This window comes from Marmota flaviventris, chromosome 19 (assembly GCF_047511675.1).
Source record: "Marmota flaviventris isolate mMarFla1 chromosome 19, mMarFla1.hap1, whole genome shotgun sequence".
Classification (NCBI taxonomy): Eukaryota; Metazoa; Chordata; class Mammalia; order Rodentia; family Sciuridae; genus Marmota; species Marmota flaviventris.
Window position 1 is genome coordinate 22,813,008 of NC_092516.1, and position 18,775 is coordinate 22,831,782.

Consider the following 18,775-nt stretch of genomic DNA (forward strand, 5'->3'; position numbering starts at 1 on the left):
CTCCCGCAGTCTCCCCACCCGCTCTGTTCTGGTTCTCATCTGTAGGGCTGGGCCCCATGTGTGCAGGTGAGCGCCCTGTGTGTGCAAGTGAGCACTCAGTGTGTGCAAGTGAGCACTCAGTGTGTGCAGTGAGCACCTCGTGTGTGCAGGTGAGCACCCCGTGTGTGCAGTGAGTGCCCCATGGGTGCAGGTGAGCACCCTGTGTGTGCAGGTGAGCGCCCCGTGTGTGCAGTGAGCGCCTCCTGCACTGAGGGCAAAGCATCACTACCTGTTGATGGGTATCTACGGGCCTCCTTCCTCCCTGGACTGGCTCTAGGCACCTTCTGGATGGGTGCTGTGACTTTCATGCAGCAGGAGGTACCCAGGAGTTTGTTAAGAGCAGGTTCCAGGTCAGGGCAAGACTGGTGACCATTCCAGTGACTGTGATTCTCAGACTCTGAGCATACACTGGAGTCCCCCAGAGGACTTGGTGAAACAGATCCAGTCTCTGTTTTAGGTCTGACTGAAATCTGCATCTCCAGCTAGTTCCCAGACCATTCCCTTGGAAAATCTGTCTGTGGCTGCAGCTTCCCCTCCGCCTTGGGCTTGAGGGCGTGTCCCCACTGCTGGCGCTCTGGTTCCTTAGTGCACAGAAACCTCTTCATTTCTCCCAGAACCACTATTCATTCTCCCTTGGGTTTTCCTTGCTTTTCTTTGTCATTAATAAAATGTAAACTTCAGACATTTCTTATCAGGGTTTGGGGCTATCTGTGTAGAAGACATCTCCAGTATGGGCTCTTTGGAACACTTCCCAAGTGCCAGGGCCCTGGCAGGTTGGTGTGGCTGTCCCCACGTGTCTGCAGGAGAGATGCCACCTCTCTGAGGCCCTCGCCTCAGGTCCAGGGGAGATTTCCTGGCATATCTTCTTGAGGGTGAAGGAGGCACCATTTCCACCTGTGTGTGAAGTTGGCCCCATGCCTGACACCACACATCGCCAAGTACACCATGCCCCTCACGAGGGCACAGTTACTCCTGCAGCCCTGGCATAGACCACTGTCCAAGGGACACCTGTCATGGTGCCTGAATTTCCAGGGAAGGGTGCATTAAACAGGAGAGAAGGAAAGCAGGGCGTCCATAGGATACTAGGAAGGAGGGCACATGCCATGCCCACCAGGGGCCACCTTGGCACTGCTGAGGACACCCAGGTGAGAGGTCACCATCCTCTCCACTTCCTTGGGGGCCCCTACTAGCTGCTCAACAGATCCTGGCAAGTGCGCCGTTGAGGGAGACAGGGTCGGCCGAGAACATGCTGCACCCCTCTGGGGCCCGTTTTATTTGGAAGCACGTTGTGGGGAGTCTAGGCCTGCTGTGCCTGCAACAGCGCCCGCACCTGGCCAATCTGCCAGTCGACGCTGGCACGTGCGGTGCCACCCAGGGCTGTGTACTGCTCCACGCTATGTCTATAGTCCCATACGTGGCTCACGTCGCCTGAGAAAAGGGGGCTGGAGGAGGGCAGGAAATGGGTCAGGGAGTCCAAGTTGCCCTGTGTGGGGTGACCAGGCTCCCTCCTGGGGATAGCAGAGGAAGGCTGTACCTAATGGTCTGCAGCTCCTGCAGGGACAGCTGGTTGAGGGCGACCCCTTTTGTCTCAGCCATGAACACGGCTTTTCCGGAGGCCTCGTGTGCCTGGCGAAATGGCATCTGGGGGGGCAGGGCAGGGGTGGCACTGGTGTGAGCTCCCTCCACTGTGCTCTACCCGGTGTGCCTGTCCCCTCCTGACCTCCCTTGTGCACAGCTCAGGGCAAAGCCCTGTCCCATGCCCTCTGCCTAGCTACCTCACACTCACCCCTTTGCGGACCAGGTAGTAGGCCAGGTCAGTGGCCAGCATGTCCGGACTCAGAGCCTGAGCCATGTTCTCACGGTGAATCTGGGGACGTCAACCAAGCAAGTCGTGAGCCCTGGGGTCCCTGGACACAGGGCCTACTCCCAAACCCTCTATGTCCCCTACTTGGGCAGACTCTCCTGCCCATTTGATCTGCCCTACTCTCTCCTTGCCCGTCTTCTCATAATTCCTGACACTTTTAGGTGAGCCCCCAGAGTTGCCTTTGGGTTTGCAAGAGCCTTCGCCACAGCATGATTTGCAGGGTTGATTAAAGGACGGGGGTCAGTGGTCTGGAGTGGGGCCTGGGGCCACCTTTCTGTCAGGTTCTCAGCTGACACGGATGTGGCTAGTCCCAGGATGAGGCTCTGAGGACCAGTGCTCAAGACACAAGCGTGACTTGGGAATGCAGTGATGAGGGGGTGGGACTGCTTCAGGATAACTGGGGTAGGTACAGACGCTGAAGCAAGACAGCAGGGTCTACGCTGCGGCTGGGCATGGGTACAAAGCCGCTCTGATGTGTTCTGCAACTGTTGCAACCGAAATCTTCCCTGATAAATGATTTAAGAACCCGCCTGGCCAGCAGAAGGGCCCTGGGCCCTGGACCTGTTTCTCCTCCACTGCAGCAGCTTTTGGCCCTTTGGGATTCCCGAGAAGAGGGCACAGCCCTCGAGTCTTGCAGCCCACCTAGCCTGCTCCAGCCATGCCCAGGCATGCCCACCCCAGATGGAGGGAGAAGAGCAGATGGGCAGGGGAGGCCAGTCTTGCCTGCAGTGTAGAGATGACGCCAGTGGCCACCTGGAGGACGGCGCTCATGGTGTCTGACACTTCAAACACAGCTTCCTTGTCCTCCTGGGGGGTCCGTAGCAGCAGGTGAGGGCCCCGCAGCTCTGTCCCCACTCCTCCCACTGGGACCACTGAGCACCCCTCACCCCCACACCAAGGAAGAACACAGCCCCAAGGCAGCCACAGGGCTGTGTGTGCAGGGCGAGGAGCAGCAGTCACCCAGTGACCTGCCTGGGTGTGCCCGGCCCTGAGGCCTGGTGTGTGGTGTGGGGGCAGATGGCCCTCGCCCCTCCCCGACGTCAGACCTGTAAGTCCTTGTTGTAGGTGCTTGGAAGTCCCTTGAGGGTCATCAGGAGCCCAGCACACTGCAGGAGAGGGAGTCTCAGGAGACGGGACCCGGGTGCCTCTGGACCCGCTGGGTTGGCCCGGAGACCTTGCCCCCCTGCCCTGCTCACCCGCCCAAAAACGCGTCCCGCCTTGCTCCGGATCAGCTCCAGGCTGTCTGGGTTTTTCTTCTGGGGCATCAGGCTGCTTCCAGTGCTGGGGACAGAGATGCTGGGACTGAGGGGTTGCCCTGCCCTGGGTGGCCCTGCAGGCCTAGCAGCATGCTGTCCAGATGTTGCTGACAAGGAGGTAAGAGGAAGGAAGCCATGGCAGTGGGACAGGCCGGGTGCCGCCTAGACTCACCTGTAGGCATCTGAGAGCTGCACAAAGCCGAACTCCTTGGTGCCGTAGAGGATGAGGTCCTCGGCCATCCTGCTGAGGTGGGTCGTGCACAGCGAAGCCCAGAACAGGAACTCAGCTTGGAGGGAGACAGCGGGCACTCGGTCAGCAGGCCCTCCTGGTTCCCTACCAGGCCTAGAGCTGAGCCAGGTGGATCCAGGGGTGGAGAACCCGGGAGGACCCAGGCTGGGTCACAAACATGGGGCGCCATGCAAGGACTGGTCCTGCAGATGAGTGGGTGGCACCCAGAACTCACCCACAAAGTCTCGCTCACTGGTGGCATCCATGCTATTGAGAGTGATGGCTCCAAAGTTCAGTTCTGGAGGTGGGGAGGAAATGGGGCTGGGCTGGAGGGCAGGAAGCGTCCTCTTCACCCTGGACCAGGATGCCCAGCCACGACCCCGACTCCCCTCAGGATCAAGGATAAGAGGAGGGGATGGGATCTCTTCAGAGGCCCAGGCAGGAACCCTGAGTGTGCCCAGCACCTGGTCACCTCGGTCACCTCCGAGCCTGCAGGTAATCATGTGGGGGGGTCACCTGGCAGGTGCTGAGAGTGACTCTCCCCAGGGAAGATGGGCAGGGCTCCTCACCTGCTCGGAGCAGCTCCCGGTCCAAACCCAGAGGATTGCCTGCAATGGCCCCACTGTGGGGACAGGGGGTTCACAGTGACCAGGGCTCCTGGCAGGCAGGCCCTGGCACATCTACATGTACCCACCGAACCAAGCCTTAGTTGCCAGGGCCCATCCCTTCCCTGGCCCAGCCCTGGGTGCCAGAACACGTGTCCCCATGCAGGGGAAATGGCAGGTTGCGGTGGCCAGCTGGGCTCTTCAGGAGCTTTCCTGGAAAGCTCAGGCCCTGCTTGGACATGTTCTCTGGCTGAGTCGGCCCCATGTTGGAAGAGCTGGGGGTTGGTGTACAGCCCTCATCCTCTCCTCCTGGCCAGTTGCCTGGCTTCCTGGCTGGCTCTGTGCTTCCTGCTTCTCCTCTTCAATCCCCCAGGGCCATGCTGACTGGCCAGCAGTGCCCACAACCCCTCCAGGCCCACAAGGCGCTGGGCCCCACTCACCTCCCTAGGGGCAGGACATTGACCCGCTTCTTCACCTGCAGCAGCCTCTCGGAGTCTCGGGTCAGCGCCACGGCGTGGCTGTGGGAGGCAGGCTGGGGGTTCAGGGCAGCAGGGCTCCCCTCCCACACGACCCTCACTTGCTCCTGTGCCACAGCCGCTCACCTCAGGATCCAGTGGCTCCAGCGGATGGGCTGAGCCCTCTGCAGGTGCGTGTACCCTGGGAAGAGGACGTCCCGCTCACTGTGGGGGAGGAGGAGCAGGTGCTAAGAGGCAGGTCAGAGGACACTATAGGCCTAGGCACAAATAGGTCTTCTGGGCAAAGCAGAGGTGTGACTGTGGTCCAAGGACTAGGCCAGGGCCATGGTCAGGGACAAGGTCACTCCGGGACCAAGGGTGGATTAGGCCCTTAGCCTGGCTGCTCTGAGCAGGGGCCAGAGCAGGGGAGGAGGCCATGGGGGGTACCACCTCGAGGTTCGAGGCCTGTTTTTAAACAGGAGAGACTCTTTGAAGGACCCCAGAGACAACAGGGCACTTTGAAGAAGTGAGGCAGAGGCACAGGGGCTTCGGGGACGATTCTGATTGGTTGTTTTGTTTAAATGAGTAGCTACACTGAGACAGACTCCACGTGGGATCTGCCCGTCATGCAGTTCTGTGTATAACCATCTCTGCAATTGGTTTTAGGATATTTTCATCACTCCATAAAATCTCCTGTGATCATTAGCACCCACTCCCTGCTCTTCCCAGCAGCAGGGGTGGGGTGGGGTGACGGGGGGCACAGTTCTATGCCCAGGTGGCTGAGGTCTGTGAAACAGCATCATGGAGAGCTGGGGAAGAGGGGGGTTAGCCTGTCTGACCAAGGTCAGTCCCACCACACTGGAACTTCCCAGTAGCCCCTGGCCAGGTCTGCAAGAGGCAAAGCTGGTTCCAAAGGATTCAGGTCAGAGACCCAGGCTTGGGATGAGGCTGGTGGGAGGCATCCTTGGGCTCTGTCCTGTGCCGGCCCTGCTGGGTGGGACATGGGCACCAGCAGGCCGACAAGCCACTCTGACTTCTCGAGGCTCAGCCAGGTGCTGCCTTGGAGGTCTGGCACTTGCCTTCCAACCCTCCGAGGGCCAACCTTCCCTGCCTGCTGAGCAAGGGTGGCCTGGGGTGGGGAAGGCAGCCAGGTGTCCCTCCTGGCCACTCCACCTTGCTTCAGGACTTCCCCACACCCAAAGCCAGCCTCACTAACTGGTCACCATGGCCACCTGGGTCTGGTGCTCAGGCCATCTGCCTCAGGGAGGGGAGATGCTGGCTGCCCTGACAGTCCCCTCTGCCATCTGGGTGTCCCTGGGGGCAGAAGGGGAACTCACGCCTCTGCACGATCCACCATGGTTCTGATGAGCTCCCAGAGGAGGGCACAGAGCTTCGAGCAGGTCTGTCGCATCCACAGCCTGAGGTCTGTGACCACCTGGGGAAGAAGAAGAGGCACTCAGGGAGGAGACTGCTGGCCCCTGAGGGGACCAAGGCACTGCCAGCTGAATGCCACTTGGGCTCCCAGGGAGGAGGAGCTGGTGGCACCTGGTCATTCCGGCTCCGTCCCGTGTGCAGCTTCCCTGCAGTCTCACCAATGAGCTCCTGGGGTGAAGAGAGGCACAGGGTCAGGCCTGCTCACAGCCCCCAGGGTCAACCCAGGCCTGCAGGGCTCCTTGCAGGACCTGTGGCTCTCCCTCCCTACCCCAGGGCCCCCGGAGTGACCGTGGTTTCGCCATCTCTACCAAGGCCTCCCCTTCAGGGGTCCCAACCACACTCTGCCAACGAGGAAGAACAGAATGACATGAGTGGCTGGGCCACGTGGAGGGGGGCCATGAGGCAGGGAGAGTCATACCTTCAGGCGGCGCTCATTGGCTGTGTGGATGTCTTCGTCATTCGGGTTTAGCTTGAAGGTGCCCTGGGCCCACTCTTCAGCCACCTGCAGTGGGTGACAGCAACCCAGGCCCCTGTCCTGGCTTCTGCCCTCCCTGATGGCTGTCTTTGCACAGAAGTTAAGTCCTAGCACAGGAGTCCTAGCCCTAAGGGTGCTCCTCACACTTATACATCTCTGCCATAGGCCATGGGGCACATGGGGACCACTGAAAGATGAGGAGCAGACATAGCACATGGCCACATAGCAGTTCTCTAATCAGACAATCACTCCACAGGGAAGCCACAGGCTCAGCACACTGTAAGTTGTGCTCGGGAATTGGTGGGAGCCCAGGGTCGCAGGGAAGGGGTCTGGTGCAGCTTGGGACATGGGAGTACCTTGTCCAGGCCATGCAGTATCTGGTCCATCTCGGCCTTGGTGAGCAGCCCTGCCTTCTCCAGGCCTCGGCTGTAGGCCTTGCTGCCCTGTACATCCACCTCCCACAGATGCCGGTCATAGGCGATGGACGAGTTGAACTTCTCCATGATGGGGTCCACTGCACCCACGAACCGGCCACCCCATAGCTTCCCGCTCTACCAGGACAGCAGGAAAAATCAGTCACCCACCCACCTGAATAATGCCTCTCAAAAAAGGGCCCCCAGGGAACTTGTTGATGGGGTCAGTGATCAGGATTGTTCTCCCTGGACAGACAGGGAAACTGAGATTCAAAGGATGAGGGCCTTGCCCAGAGCTCTCGGGAAGGAGCATGGGAACGTGGCTGGATATGGAAGACAGGAATGTGTCCTACTCATGGTGGCATCCCCAGGACCAACAGAAATCCTGGTCCTTCCTTACCATGGACTAAGGTGAGAAGTCACCTGCTGGAACCTGAGTTTCACCAAAGATAATGACATGTATATAAATATTGGTGAGCATATACTGCTTTCTCTCTGTGTGCCAGGCACCATGCTAATTGCTTGGCATGTGCTTACGGCAACCCTCTGAGGTAGGCACCACTACTGTCCTCTACAGAGGGGAGCCAGAGGCACAGAGCCATGCCGCTGGCTCCCACCTATGGCCAGGACTGCAGCCCACGCCTTAGCCCCATGCTCCACCAGGGTCCCTCTCCTGGGCTGTGGTGTCCTGGACCTTGGCTTCCTGCACCTCTCTTCCTCATTGCCTGGGGATTTGGAGACCACTGACCCCTCACCATTGCTGTCTTTCTAGGAGGCAAGGACCCGAGGAGCTGAGGACAGAGACAGGACAAAATCTGTGTTTTGAATGAGGGCATAGGCCAGGGCAAGGGGCAGAGGGGCAGAGGGGCAGAGGGGAGGGGCTGCGGAACACCAGGGAGCAGCCTGAGCGCCAAGTGCCCAGGACCAGGAGGAAACATGCTGGCTACTTCACCTGCATCATGGAGGGGAGGCGTGTCTACAAGGGGCCAGTGAACAAATGTCCTCCTCCGCCCCCTGCAGTGCCCTGCTTCTGTGAACCACTGACCTTGGGAACACTACACACCCCCTCTGACCCTCAGGGCTGCTTCTCTGAAAGCAGGAGTAATAACAGCACCTGATAGTCTTGCTGTGAACACCCAATCAGATATATGTGCCACACACTGGCACAGTATAACACCCGGTGCTAGAGAGGGCTCAGTCAGTGCTCTCATTACTGGGGAGCAGCCAGGGATCCTGGGGCTGCAATGTGCACCACAGGGGCTGGCAATGCTCTGCCCCAGGCTGTGAACTGATCTGACAGTGCCCAGCGGGGCTCTGCCCTATAGAGGCAGCCTCCACCCCCACCAGCCTTGTGAGCAGGGCTGACCCTTCAGCTGCCCCACTAAGATGATCTTCAGCAAAGCACCCTGTGGGGCCCTGGGCCTGACCACAGGGGACACAGGGCCAGAGCCAGCTAGTCAGAATCCAAGCCAGCCAGGAGCCTGCTGGGGAGGAGGCTCAGCAGACTGGCACCGCCTCCCTTGGCAGGCTTCAGGGCCTCATTGCCTGAGTTGTTAGTAATAACTACAACTGTAACAAGCAGAGCTGCAGCCAAACCAATTAGCACCATCCCACAGGACGGCCTGGGGCAAGCTGAGGCCACCCAGAGGCTGGTCAGAAGGCAGACCACTGTACTTTGGGACTAAGCTCCCATCCCACTGGCAGGCGTTCAAAAGGATAGCAGGAGGAGGTCAGAGTGAGGTGCCTCCAACTGGTCACTGAAGAGAGGGTAGGCCCATCATGGTAGGAGAGGGCACTGCCCCCAGCCAGGAGACAGCTGGTCCAGAATGAACTCTGGGGGCAGAAGGGCAGGGTTGAATGAGCAACAGCCAACTTGCAGTGCACAGGGAACATCATGTTGTCCTATTAGCCACCATTAATTGAGTACCTATTTTAGTGGCCCTGTAGGAAGGATTCCAAGAGCTATTACACCCTGCTTTGAGGTGGGCACTGTTACCCCTGCTTTACAAGCGCAGAAGGATGTTTAGAGAGCTCAAGTGACTCTGGTACAGAGTTTGGCTCCAAAGTCCAGGCCCTCCACCACAATCCAGACACTAGCAGGGCAGACATTCTTAACCTGTTTATTCTGATGAACTGAGAGAGAGGAAGTGACTCGCCCGCTAATGAGGGCCAGAGGGACTGGAACCCAGACAGCTGCTTCTCAGGCCTCGAGTTCCCTTCATCAGCTTCAAGCTAATAGCCTCGTTTGCTTGAAGGGTTCAAAGCAATGACCTCATGATCCAGTACCTTAGAGATGAAGGCAGGCACCTGTTATTATCCTAATTTGCTAGATAAATCCACTGCAGCCCAAGGCAGGAGCCTGTGCTTTGGACTCCTGCCATTTAGAGGTCAGGAGGAGACACTGTGAGATAGGCGGAGGTCAGGCACCCCTTGAGACCAGGGAGGGCCACAGCGAGGCTCCTACCTACTGGCTCTTCCCACAGGCCAGAAGTGGACAGCAAGGACACTTTCTGGCTGCTACCTTTTCTATATACAGGGACAGCTTCTGTGGCAGGAGAGGGGTACTGTGTAGGGTGGGGACTGGCAAGAGGACATTGGGAAGAAGGAATGAAGAGGTGAGGGAGCTGCATGTGTGGATGGCACCTTTCTGGATGGTAACAACACTGTCAGGTCAGGGCAGGGCCAGCCAACCTCCAGTCGTTGGAGGGCTTTCCACTGGGGTCATCTAGGCACAAGGTAGGGAGTGGGAAGACAGTGATGGGAACACTAGTGAGCACTGGCAAAGGTCTCTGCCGGGCTTTGGCCAATGTGCCCAGTGGTGCTGGCCTCCTGGAAGGTGGCCCACCTCAGGTGTGACAGGAGAGGTTCCTGCGTGCAGGTGGCGGCTGGGGCTGGCAGGCCCGGAGACCGGAACCCCCAAGGTCTCACTCACCTCTGATGCCATGCTGGGCGGTTCCGCGTGCTCCAGGCGCGTGGGTCCTCCGGTCTGGAAGACAAGACCGGACTGGCGACTTCGGCCACAAGGTCCTTGGGGCGGGGCTGCTCAGAGCCCGGCAGCGCTGGGCGGAGCGCAGAACCGGGAGGCGGACGCGGGCAGCCCGGCGCCCCCGCTCGCGCCCGGTCCCCTATCTCCGGTCCCGCCCTGCCGCCGGCGCCGCCCGCCCCGCGTGCCCAACACGCTCACCCCTCTTGGCCGCGCAGTCCCCCTCCTCCGCCAGCAGCGCTTTTCTGGCCCGGATGGCGTCAGCAAAGCCCCGCCCTGTCCCCGCCTCCAGGGGAGGTCTCACCAATCCGGGGCAGCCGAGCGAGGTGGGCGTCGCCCCAGCAGCCCAATCACGTTCACGGGCGTGGCCATCCCGGTGGCGGTGGGCAGGGCCTGCTCTGGGAGCCTTGACCAGCGTCCTGAGCTGCGCTGGCAGACGCGCAGGCACGGCCGATCCGGGTGGGGGTCAACAGTGACAACAGGCTGAGGCCCATGTAAGGTGTGACAACAGGCTGGGACCCATGTAGGCCACACGTGTGAGGTGAAGTGGCATGTTTGCCATGCTTTCAGTCACTCATTCACATTCATTCAGCAAGCACCTCCTGCGCGCCAGAGGTAGACCTGAGAAATGACTCCCGTCCCAAAGAGAGTAGAGAGCCCAGAAACCGTGAGGCAGAGCAAGACCAGGGTGGCTGCAGAGTAGTTCATGAAGGAAGCAGGGTTAAGGATCCAGATGAGGAGGGGGTTGGACTTTCTTGCAAATCCATTAGAAACACATCAAAGAGTTTCAAACAACATGCTTGGTTGGAATTTCATTTTGTTCAGATCTCCTGAGCTAAATTGTGGAAATCAAATTTTATGAAAATGTAAGTCACAAGTTGGAGAATGGTCTGTTCTTTGGGGGGGGGGGTACCAGGATTGAGCCCAGAGGTGCTTTACCACTGAGCCACATCCGCAGCCCTTTTGAAAAATATTTTATTTTGAAGACTGGGGTTGCGGCTCAGAGGTAGAGTGCTCACCTACCATGCGTGAGGCACTGGATTCAATCCTCAACACCACATTAAAAAAAATAAATAAATAAAGATATTGTGTCCACCTATAACTAAAAAATAAATATTAAAAAATATTTTATTTTGAAACAAGTTTCATTAGGTTGCTGAGGCTGGCATTGATTGAACTTGTGATCCTCTTGCCTCAGCCTCCTGATTACAGGTATTACAGGTATGCGCCACTCTGACCGGCTCAATAGCCACATTTTTAATATTAAATCATATGGATCTCCAATAATGCAATGGTGTGCTCCTTTAAAACAAATTTCACCTCAAAGGTATACACAATAGAGTGCAAAAATCCCACTCTTAAAGCAGAGGTAAGTTATTTGTCAAGATCTCTGAGCTTTGCAACTACATGCAAAGCCCTCTTTTAAAATTATGTTTTTGACTTTATTAAAGTTTTCGTTAAAAATAAAAAGAAATACAGGGTTAGGGTTAGGGTTAGACACCTGTCACTTAACAAGGATTGAGAATTTGATTCAATCCTATCCATCATTTCCACTGTGCTATGTGATCAAGACAACCCCAGCAATTCCTGAAAAGTAGACTAACCTCAGTCCCCAGATGCCAGCAGCCCTGCCCTGTAGTCTGTAGGGATCTGGGTCTGATGGTGATCAAAGAAGTCTGCAATAATGAGGCACTTGCTGTTGCTCTCCAGAGCGACCCAAAGCGTCTTCCTTCTAGCATGTTCCCACACTGGCTGCAAGGTCCACTCAGACCCCTTGCCTGGTGGGGCAGCTGCTAGACTGTGTTTGTACTGAGTGTTACCTCACACATGGCTGGGACAGTCACCTTTCAGAGCCCTCTCTGGCCTGTATGGACCAGAGGTCAGAGAGGGATATCTCCTAGTGTTTAGAGATGACCTGTTCTTCCTGCTCATCTTTCCTGTGCTGGTAACCGACTAGCCAGTGACAGGCACAGTCCTGCCTTCCTCTAGAGGCAGGAAAACCATCCTTGGGTGTTTGCTCAGGGACATGGCCTTTTCAGGGAGACTTGGTGACTAAATTCATTCTAAATTCATTGCCAGGAGACCAAGGAAATAATATCAGGAAGGAAATGTGTATCTATAGGAAGGAATGAAGAAGAGGATTGGGCAGGGCACAATGGTGCATGCCTGTAATCCTAGTGGCTTGGGAGGCTGAGGCAGGAGGATCACAAGTTCAAAGCCAGACTCAGCAACAGCGAGGTGCTAAGCAACTCAGTGAGACCCTGTCTCTAAATAAAAAAAATCAAAATAGGTCTAGGGATGTGGCTTAGTGGTTGAGTGCCCCTGAGTCCAATCCTCAGTATAAAAAGAAAGAAAGAAATAGTATTGGTGTCTATGTATAGAAGATGTTTTTCCTTTCTTCTTAATTTTTTTTTTTTTTTTTTTTTTTGGTGTATGTGTGCTACTAAAGGTTGAACCCATGGGTGCTTTACCATTCTGTCACATCTCCAGTCCTTTTTATTTTTTATTTTGAGACAGGGTATTGCTAAGTTGCTGAGGGTCTTGCTTAGTTGCTGAGGCCGGCAACATGTCAATGGAGTCAACTGGGGTGGGTATGTTTGAAAATTTCCAAGTGTTAAAAAATATTCACAATTTCATTTTAAGACACTAATGAACCTGATACACACATATACACACACACCCCTCTATAATGTGTATGTATCAGCTTTATTGAGATTTGATACATAATAGAATACAAATGTTTAAAGAACATAAGATCTGACCTGCACACACCTATGAAACCCACCATAATCAGGAGAGTGAATGCACTTTTTTTTTTAATATTTATTTTTTAGTTTTCGGCGGACACAACATCTTTGTTTGTATGTGGTGCTGAGGATCGAACCCTGGCCGCACGCGTGCCAGGCGAGCACTGCACTTTACCGCTTGAGCCACATCCCCAGCCCGTGAATACACTCTTCATATCCAAGTGCCCGTGCCCCTTTCAGATCCTTCCTCCTGCCTCTCCCCACCCACCCCCAAGAAAGCACCCGTCTGTTTTCAGTAACTATAGCTTAGTTTGCATTTTCTGTCCAATACCACTTGTGGAAAAGGCTTTTCTCCATCTGTGTTTGCATGTTTAGCACAAATCAGTGACTGCACATGTGTGGATTTATTTCTAAACTTTTTATTCTGTTTTGTTGCAGAATTGGTGCATTTTTATCCAATCCCATGCGGGGTTTTGTGTTGCTTGTGGTACTGGGGATTGAACCAGCACTCTATCAGAGTCACACTCCCAGCCTTTTTTACTTTTATTAATTTTTATTATTTTTTTTCCTTTTTAGCTTTATTTTGAGACATAGTTTTCACCAAATTGTCCAGGCCAGCCCAGAATTCATATTGCTGATGCCTCAGCCTCCAAAGAAGCTGGTATTACAGTGGACACTGCTGTTTTGAATACTGTGGTATGTCATAATTCTTGAAAGCAGGCAGTATTAGCTTTTCATCTTTCTTTTTTCAGAGTTGTTTTGACTATTCTAAATCCTTTGCATTTGCAGTGAATGTTAGAACCAGCTTGTCAATTTCTACAAGATGGTATTTCAACTGGGCTTGCCTTGGTTTATCAGTCAATTTGGAGAGAATTGACTTAAGGACATTGAGTCTACGGACACATAAACGAAGTGTATATCTTCTTTTTTTAAAATTCTTCCTTAATTTCTCTGAGCAATGTTTTCTTTCATGTCTGCATTAGTTTCCTAGCCCTGCTCTAAAGAACTTCCACAAACACAAATTTCAATTGATCTGGTTTAAAACAACAGGAATGTATTGTTAGCCATGAAGACCTCGAGGTCTCCGCGTGGCTGGGTGCTTGCTGAAGGCTCTGGGGAGGTGTCCTTCCTGTCTCCTCCTAGCACCTAATGATACCCAGCATTCCTGGCCTTCTTGGTCCTGTGGCTGCCTTTCTCTGAGCTGCACCTTCACCTTCCCACGGGCTTCTTCCCTGTTCCTTGGCATCTCTGTATCCAAGTCTCCTCCTCCTTTCTCTGCTGAAGGCACCAGTCATGGGGTTTAGGGTCTCCCCTAATCTGGTGTGACCTCACTTTAACTTGATTACACCTGCAATGCCCTATTTCCAACTCAGGTCCTGTCCACAAGTAGTAGAGGTGACACGGTTCAACCCACCACACTGGAGCCTTCATAGATGCCCTTATCAGACCGAGGAAGCTCCTTCTATTCCCAATTCATTGTCATTTTGCATAAGTGGTAAGTTTTGCTTATAGAGATTTTAATTTTTTTTTTTTTTTGGTGCATTATACTCACACATAGAAGTGGGATTTCCTCATCACATCCCTGTACACGCACACCAGATGGGAATCGTCAGCACAGTCTTAGGTGTGACCGGTGTGTTTTCCATCTCTGTGTTCTTTATTTCTCCATTTCCTTTCCTGCTCTGGATTTCCAGGTTGTCATCACCCTTCTGTCTGAAGGACTCCTTAACATTCCTTGTAGTGTGCACTGAAAGACACTGCACCGCACTACGAATGGAAGGCGCCACATGACACAAATCACCGGAGAGGTTCCGCTTTATTACAAAAGGCTGTGGGCTTATATAGATCTAAGGAGAGGTGGCATGGCTTAGGTAAATGACGGGTCACCCATTTATTGGTAAGTTCTTCCAGATGTCAGTTCCGGAGCCCAAGAAGTTAGTTCTTATTGGGGCTAAGGTTTCCAGCCAGCGGGATTTGAATATTGGCACCGGCGGGAAAGGGAGAGGCAGGAAGAGAAGCTCCTCAGGCGCCATGTTGGGGTTTTTGGGGTGTGGCTGCCATTATACGTTTTCTCAACATGCACAAGGCATGGCTTCTCCCTGTCCTGCTCACACCTGCCATTTTCTTCCCTTTTTTCCCCCTGAATAGTGCCCACTCTAATGGCTGTGAAGTGATAGCTCACCCGTGTTCTGTTTTGATTCAGTTCTGGGCATCAAACCCAGGGCATCACAAATGCTGGTGATGAATAGGTCTGTGTTTGCAGGTCTAAATTTGTCTTTATTTCTTCTGGTTTTGGAGAAATATGTTGTTCACATGGAGTGTTGCAAATTGACCTTTTTGTCTTTCAGTTCTTGAAAGATGCAGCTCGATTGTCTTCTCATTTGTGTTGCTTCTGACAACAAATAGACTCTCCTTTTTCTCGTGCCATCGTATTTATTATCATTTTCTCCTTGGGCTGCTCTTATGATTTTTCTCTTTATCGCTGGTTTGGGGCAATTAGATTATGATGTGCCACAGGGTAGTTCTCATTATGTTGCAGGGAACTCGGGCCTTGTCCCCGATGCCAACCCAATAATGAGGACACAGTTTTAAGAAAAAGGAAAAAGAAAGTTTATTGCTGTGCTAGTATAAGGTCCTTGCTTAGCATCTGGACGGCCATCTTAAGTGACAGCCGCCATTTTAAGGAAAAAGTTTCGCTTTCCCGCCCAAGGGCCTTTCTGAGAAAGGCTCACCACCCCTCATACCAACCCCACCTCTAACCCACATAAGGACCTACCCGGCTCTGATTCCTGAGCCTCCCTCATAAAAGCCCAGGAACCCAAGCCTGTTTTGCCCTCTCCCCTATAGAGAGAGCCTGACAATAAACTCTGTGTGCATCTCTGCCTGGTCTTCTCCATCTTTCATTTCTCGCTTACCTGTTTCTCATTCCTCACTTTTCCTTCATTTTGGTCCGAAACCCAGGATTGGGTTCCCCTGTGTGCCCGCTCCCCTCTTCAAGGGTCATTGAGCATCCCCAGGCCCCAATCCAAATTCCATCATGGGACCAGGCCCTCCATTCTGCCAAACACCCTCTCTGCACCCACCACTGGACAGTTCAGGTAAGATCCCTCTCTCCAGTTGATCTAAACAACCTAAGGGTCCTGGGAAGTGGCCATTGATTGTCTGGCACTCCCAGGGTTACCATGTGGTCAGGGGCACCCCAGCCACAGCTTTCACGGCTACGGCTGATCCCTACTGTCGACCAGGTCTATAGGTAGTCTGTTATTTGGACCCTGGGTTTTGAGAAAAAACAAGGAGAATGATCGGGAGTTGTTCCTGGTGAGCCCTCTCGGCCTTGGGTTAGTCTCTATAGCTTGTGTTCCTACTACCTGGTCCTGGCCAGGCACCCAAGTGCCTCTATGGGCTCCTGCCCCGACACTTACCCAGTGGTGGTGACGACCCCCTGAGCGTAACTGTCCTCTAGACTGGGATATACTAGAGACTGGGGGACGCCTCACCTCTAGACTCATCTCCTATGTCTCACCATGGGTGGCTCCTCGTCCACTCCCTGCGATAGTCCCCTAGGCTGCCTCCTGGCTAACCCAGGGTCTCTCTCTCTCACCCCGGACCTAAAGCCCCAAAAGCTTATCTTTTTGTGCAATCAAATCTGGCCTCAATATCCTTTGGATAATGACTCTAAATGGCTGCTTAACGGCACTCTAGGTCCCAATATTATCAGGGATCTTTTCAACTATTGTGAGCATTCAGGAAAATGGAAAGAGATAGCATAAGTTAAGGGCTTCTCCCTCTCTGCGTTCTAAGCCCTCTCTCTGCAACTCTTGCTCTCCTGCACAAGTCCTCTCAGCTCTTACCTCCCCTAAGGCAGCTTCCAAAGGACAGAAGATCCTACCCAGGACTCCTCCTCTTTTGACCCAGGTGTGTGTGTGACTAGTCCTGCGCCACTTGTCTTTCATTGGTGCAGATGAGCCCCCGCCATACCACAATTCTCTTTCTGATGAAGTCAATGCAACAACTGTCCCCTCAGCCTCTCCACCCTTCTCTCCTCCTGCTACACGCTCACGGGTTGCTGCTGTCCAACCCGCATCTCGGTGTCCTCTACACGAGGTGGCTGGGGTAGACAGTACAATCCAGGTTCATGTGCCTTTCTCTTTGTCAGAACTTTCACAGATAGAAAAGCAGTTTGGGTCCTAAACTTCAAGTCCCACCACATAATGAAGGAGTTTCAATATCTGACCCAATCATATGTTTAGGCCTTCCACAATGTCCACATGATCTTGTCTAACACCTTCCTGCCTGAGAAGCACAGGCAAGTTTGGGAGCAAGCTAGAAATTATGCTGAGGTACATCCGACCTCCCCTGCCCATCCGATTGGCACTGAAGTGGTCCCTGATTGGAACACCAGTAGGGATTATAATTTGCCTAAAGGAGTAATCAGTAGAAACCAGTTCATTACTTGCCTCATGGCAGGACTTGGAAACGCAGCCCACAAGGCTATCAATTATCAAAAGCTCCAGGAAGTCCTCCAAGATAAGAATGAAACCCTTCAGCATTTTTAGACCCCCCTGACAGGGCTTTTTACAATATACTAACCTGGTCCTGAGACTCCAGACGGGAGACAACTGCTAATGACCTACTTTTTCTCCCAGAGTTTCCCCGATGTTAAGGCCAAATTAAGACACCTCGAGGGAGGGCTCCTAACTGCCCAAGGGGGCCACGCTTTCCTTCCCCCTCATATACACTTCCATCCAGACTCTCTTGCTGCACCCCGATCCTCACCCTTACCTAGGACCATGCCCTATTGTGTCTGCCAGTGCCTCCCATTACCCACTTCTGAGGTGGACGCTACTGTCTGGGATGCTTCAAGTCCTCTATCGCCTCGCACCAGGAGCCCATTCAATCGTTTCAAGCCCCCTCCCTTTTCTGCCCAGTCACAATGCCTGCTCTCCCTCCTTGCCTCTGCAGTCCCTCTCCTTCTGCAGAGCAGCCTTGTGGGGCTCCTGACAACAAACCGCTTCTTATCCCAGGCGTGTATGTGACTAGTCCTGCGCCACTTGTCTTTCATTGGTGCCAGTGACTGGGTCTCCTTCTCCCATCAGCTTTGCTCTCCCCTCGGGGATTTGAGCTGCATTGGGACCTGAGACCGAGGCCCGAGGGCCCAGGACAATGACCACACACCTTCCTCCATTCACCCAGAGCTCTTCTTCTTCTTCTTCATCCATACTCCCACCTCATTGGAGTAAGTCAATTTAACTTTTCCCTTGGCTACAAACCAGAAGAATAACTTCAAAGCTTCCTCTCTATCTCCCTGATCTCCCACGCCCATTTCACCTTTGTGTGGCTGAAAAGCAGGGATTTGCTATAGGAGTCCTTGGATACCTGCCAGGGCCAACCTTTGCCCCTGAGGCTTATCTATTGAAGGCTCTTAACCCTACTGTTCAGGGATGGGCCCCTTGCCTACCAATGCTGGGCTGGCCGCAGCCTCTCTACTCATTAAGGAGTCAAAGAAACTCACCTTTGGGGCCCCACTTACCCTACTGCTCCCCATCACCTAAAGGATCTCCTCACCTACAAGGGCTTACATTCCTTACCCCCTGTCGCCTGTTGTCTCTACAGGTTTCCCTGGTGGAAGATCCCAGTCTTACTTCCCACACGTGCTCACCTTTAAATCCTGCTACTCTCCTCCCGGCTCCTCAGGACTCTGCCACCTCTTCTCCTCTTACCCGTTCATGCACTGAAACTCTGGAGGAGCTCCTTCCACATCCCTCCCTCACACAGGAAGGCCCCTGCTCCAGGCCACATACATATAGTTCACAGATGGCTCCTCCTTCCTTCAGGAGGAAGTCAGGCAGGGTATGTCTCTCTAACCTCGATGGTGGAAGTGGCTCCCCTCCCCAGTAACATATCCAACCAGCAGGCTGAACTGGTTGTCCTCAACAGAGCCCTCACTTTGGCAAAGGGAGCCTCCCTCAACATCTACTGTCCCTTGAATTACATTTAGGGTGGACTAAACTCCTTCTCTTGGCTCTTCTTAGGTTATGAGCCCTCCCAAAGAAGCCACCCAACATCTCCCCTTTTGAGCTCCTATATGGACCGACTATCTCCCTGCCCAGCTCACCACCTTCTGATTCTCCACTGCCCCTTGCTTCTCATCTTTTCTGCCCCTTCTTGCATACATTACGAACCTTCTTTGGCAATACAGTGATGCTGTTCTGGCAAAGCCTAGTTCTGCCTCTTCCCCTTCTCCCAGTCTGTTTCATGGCGACCTGGTACTTTTT

At 53.9% G+C, this 18,775-nt stretch overlaps 1 protein-coding gene across 1 annotated transcript; it reads right to left on the bottom strand.

The window, feature by feature from the left end:
- Positions 1-1,282: 1,282 nt before the first annotated feature.
- Asl (argininosuccinate lyase) lies at positions 1,283-10,007 on the bottom strand. The gene is made up of 17 exons (XM_027948539.2): positions 9,955-10,007; positions 9,703-9,756; positions 6,714-6,908; positions 6,301-6,384; positions 5,994-6,050; positions 5,786-5,883; positions 4,596-4,673; positions 4,434-4,511; positions 3,958-4,010; positions 3,624-3,686; positions 3,332-3,446; positions 3,100-3,184; positions 2,950-3,009; positions 2,627-2,710; positions 1,826-1,906; positions 1,574-1,680; positions 1,283-1,481 (listed from the first exon to the last, which is right to left on the bottom strand). Exons 2-17 carry the CDS (start codon positions 9,712-9,714, stop codon positions 1,337-1,339), a joined length of 1,395 nt encoding a protein of 464 aa, XP_027804340.1. The 5' UTR covers positions 9,715-9,756; positions 9,955-10,007; the 3' UTR covers positions 1,283-1,336.
- Between the last annotated feature and the right edge of the window lie 8,768 nt (positions 10,008-18,775).

Coding starts and splice junctions, on each gene's coding strand:
- Asl (XM_027948539.2), bottom strand. Junction 4,674..5,785: donor ATGGTGGATCGTGCAGAGGC/GTGAGTTCCCCT, acceptor CCTCCCCCACAG/TGAGCGGGACGTCCTCTTCC. Junction 4,512..4,595: donor TGGAGCCACTGGATCCTGAG/GTGAGCGGCTGT, acceptor TGCCTCCCACAG/CCACGCCGTGGCGCTGACCC.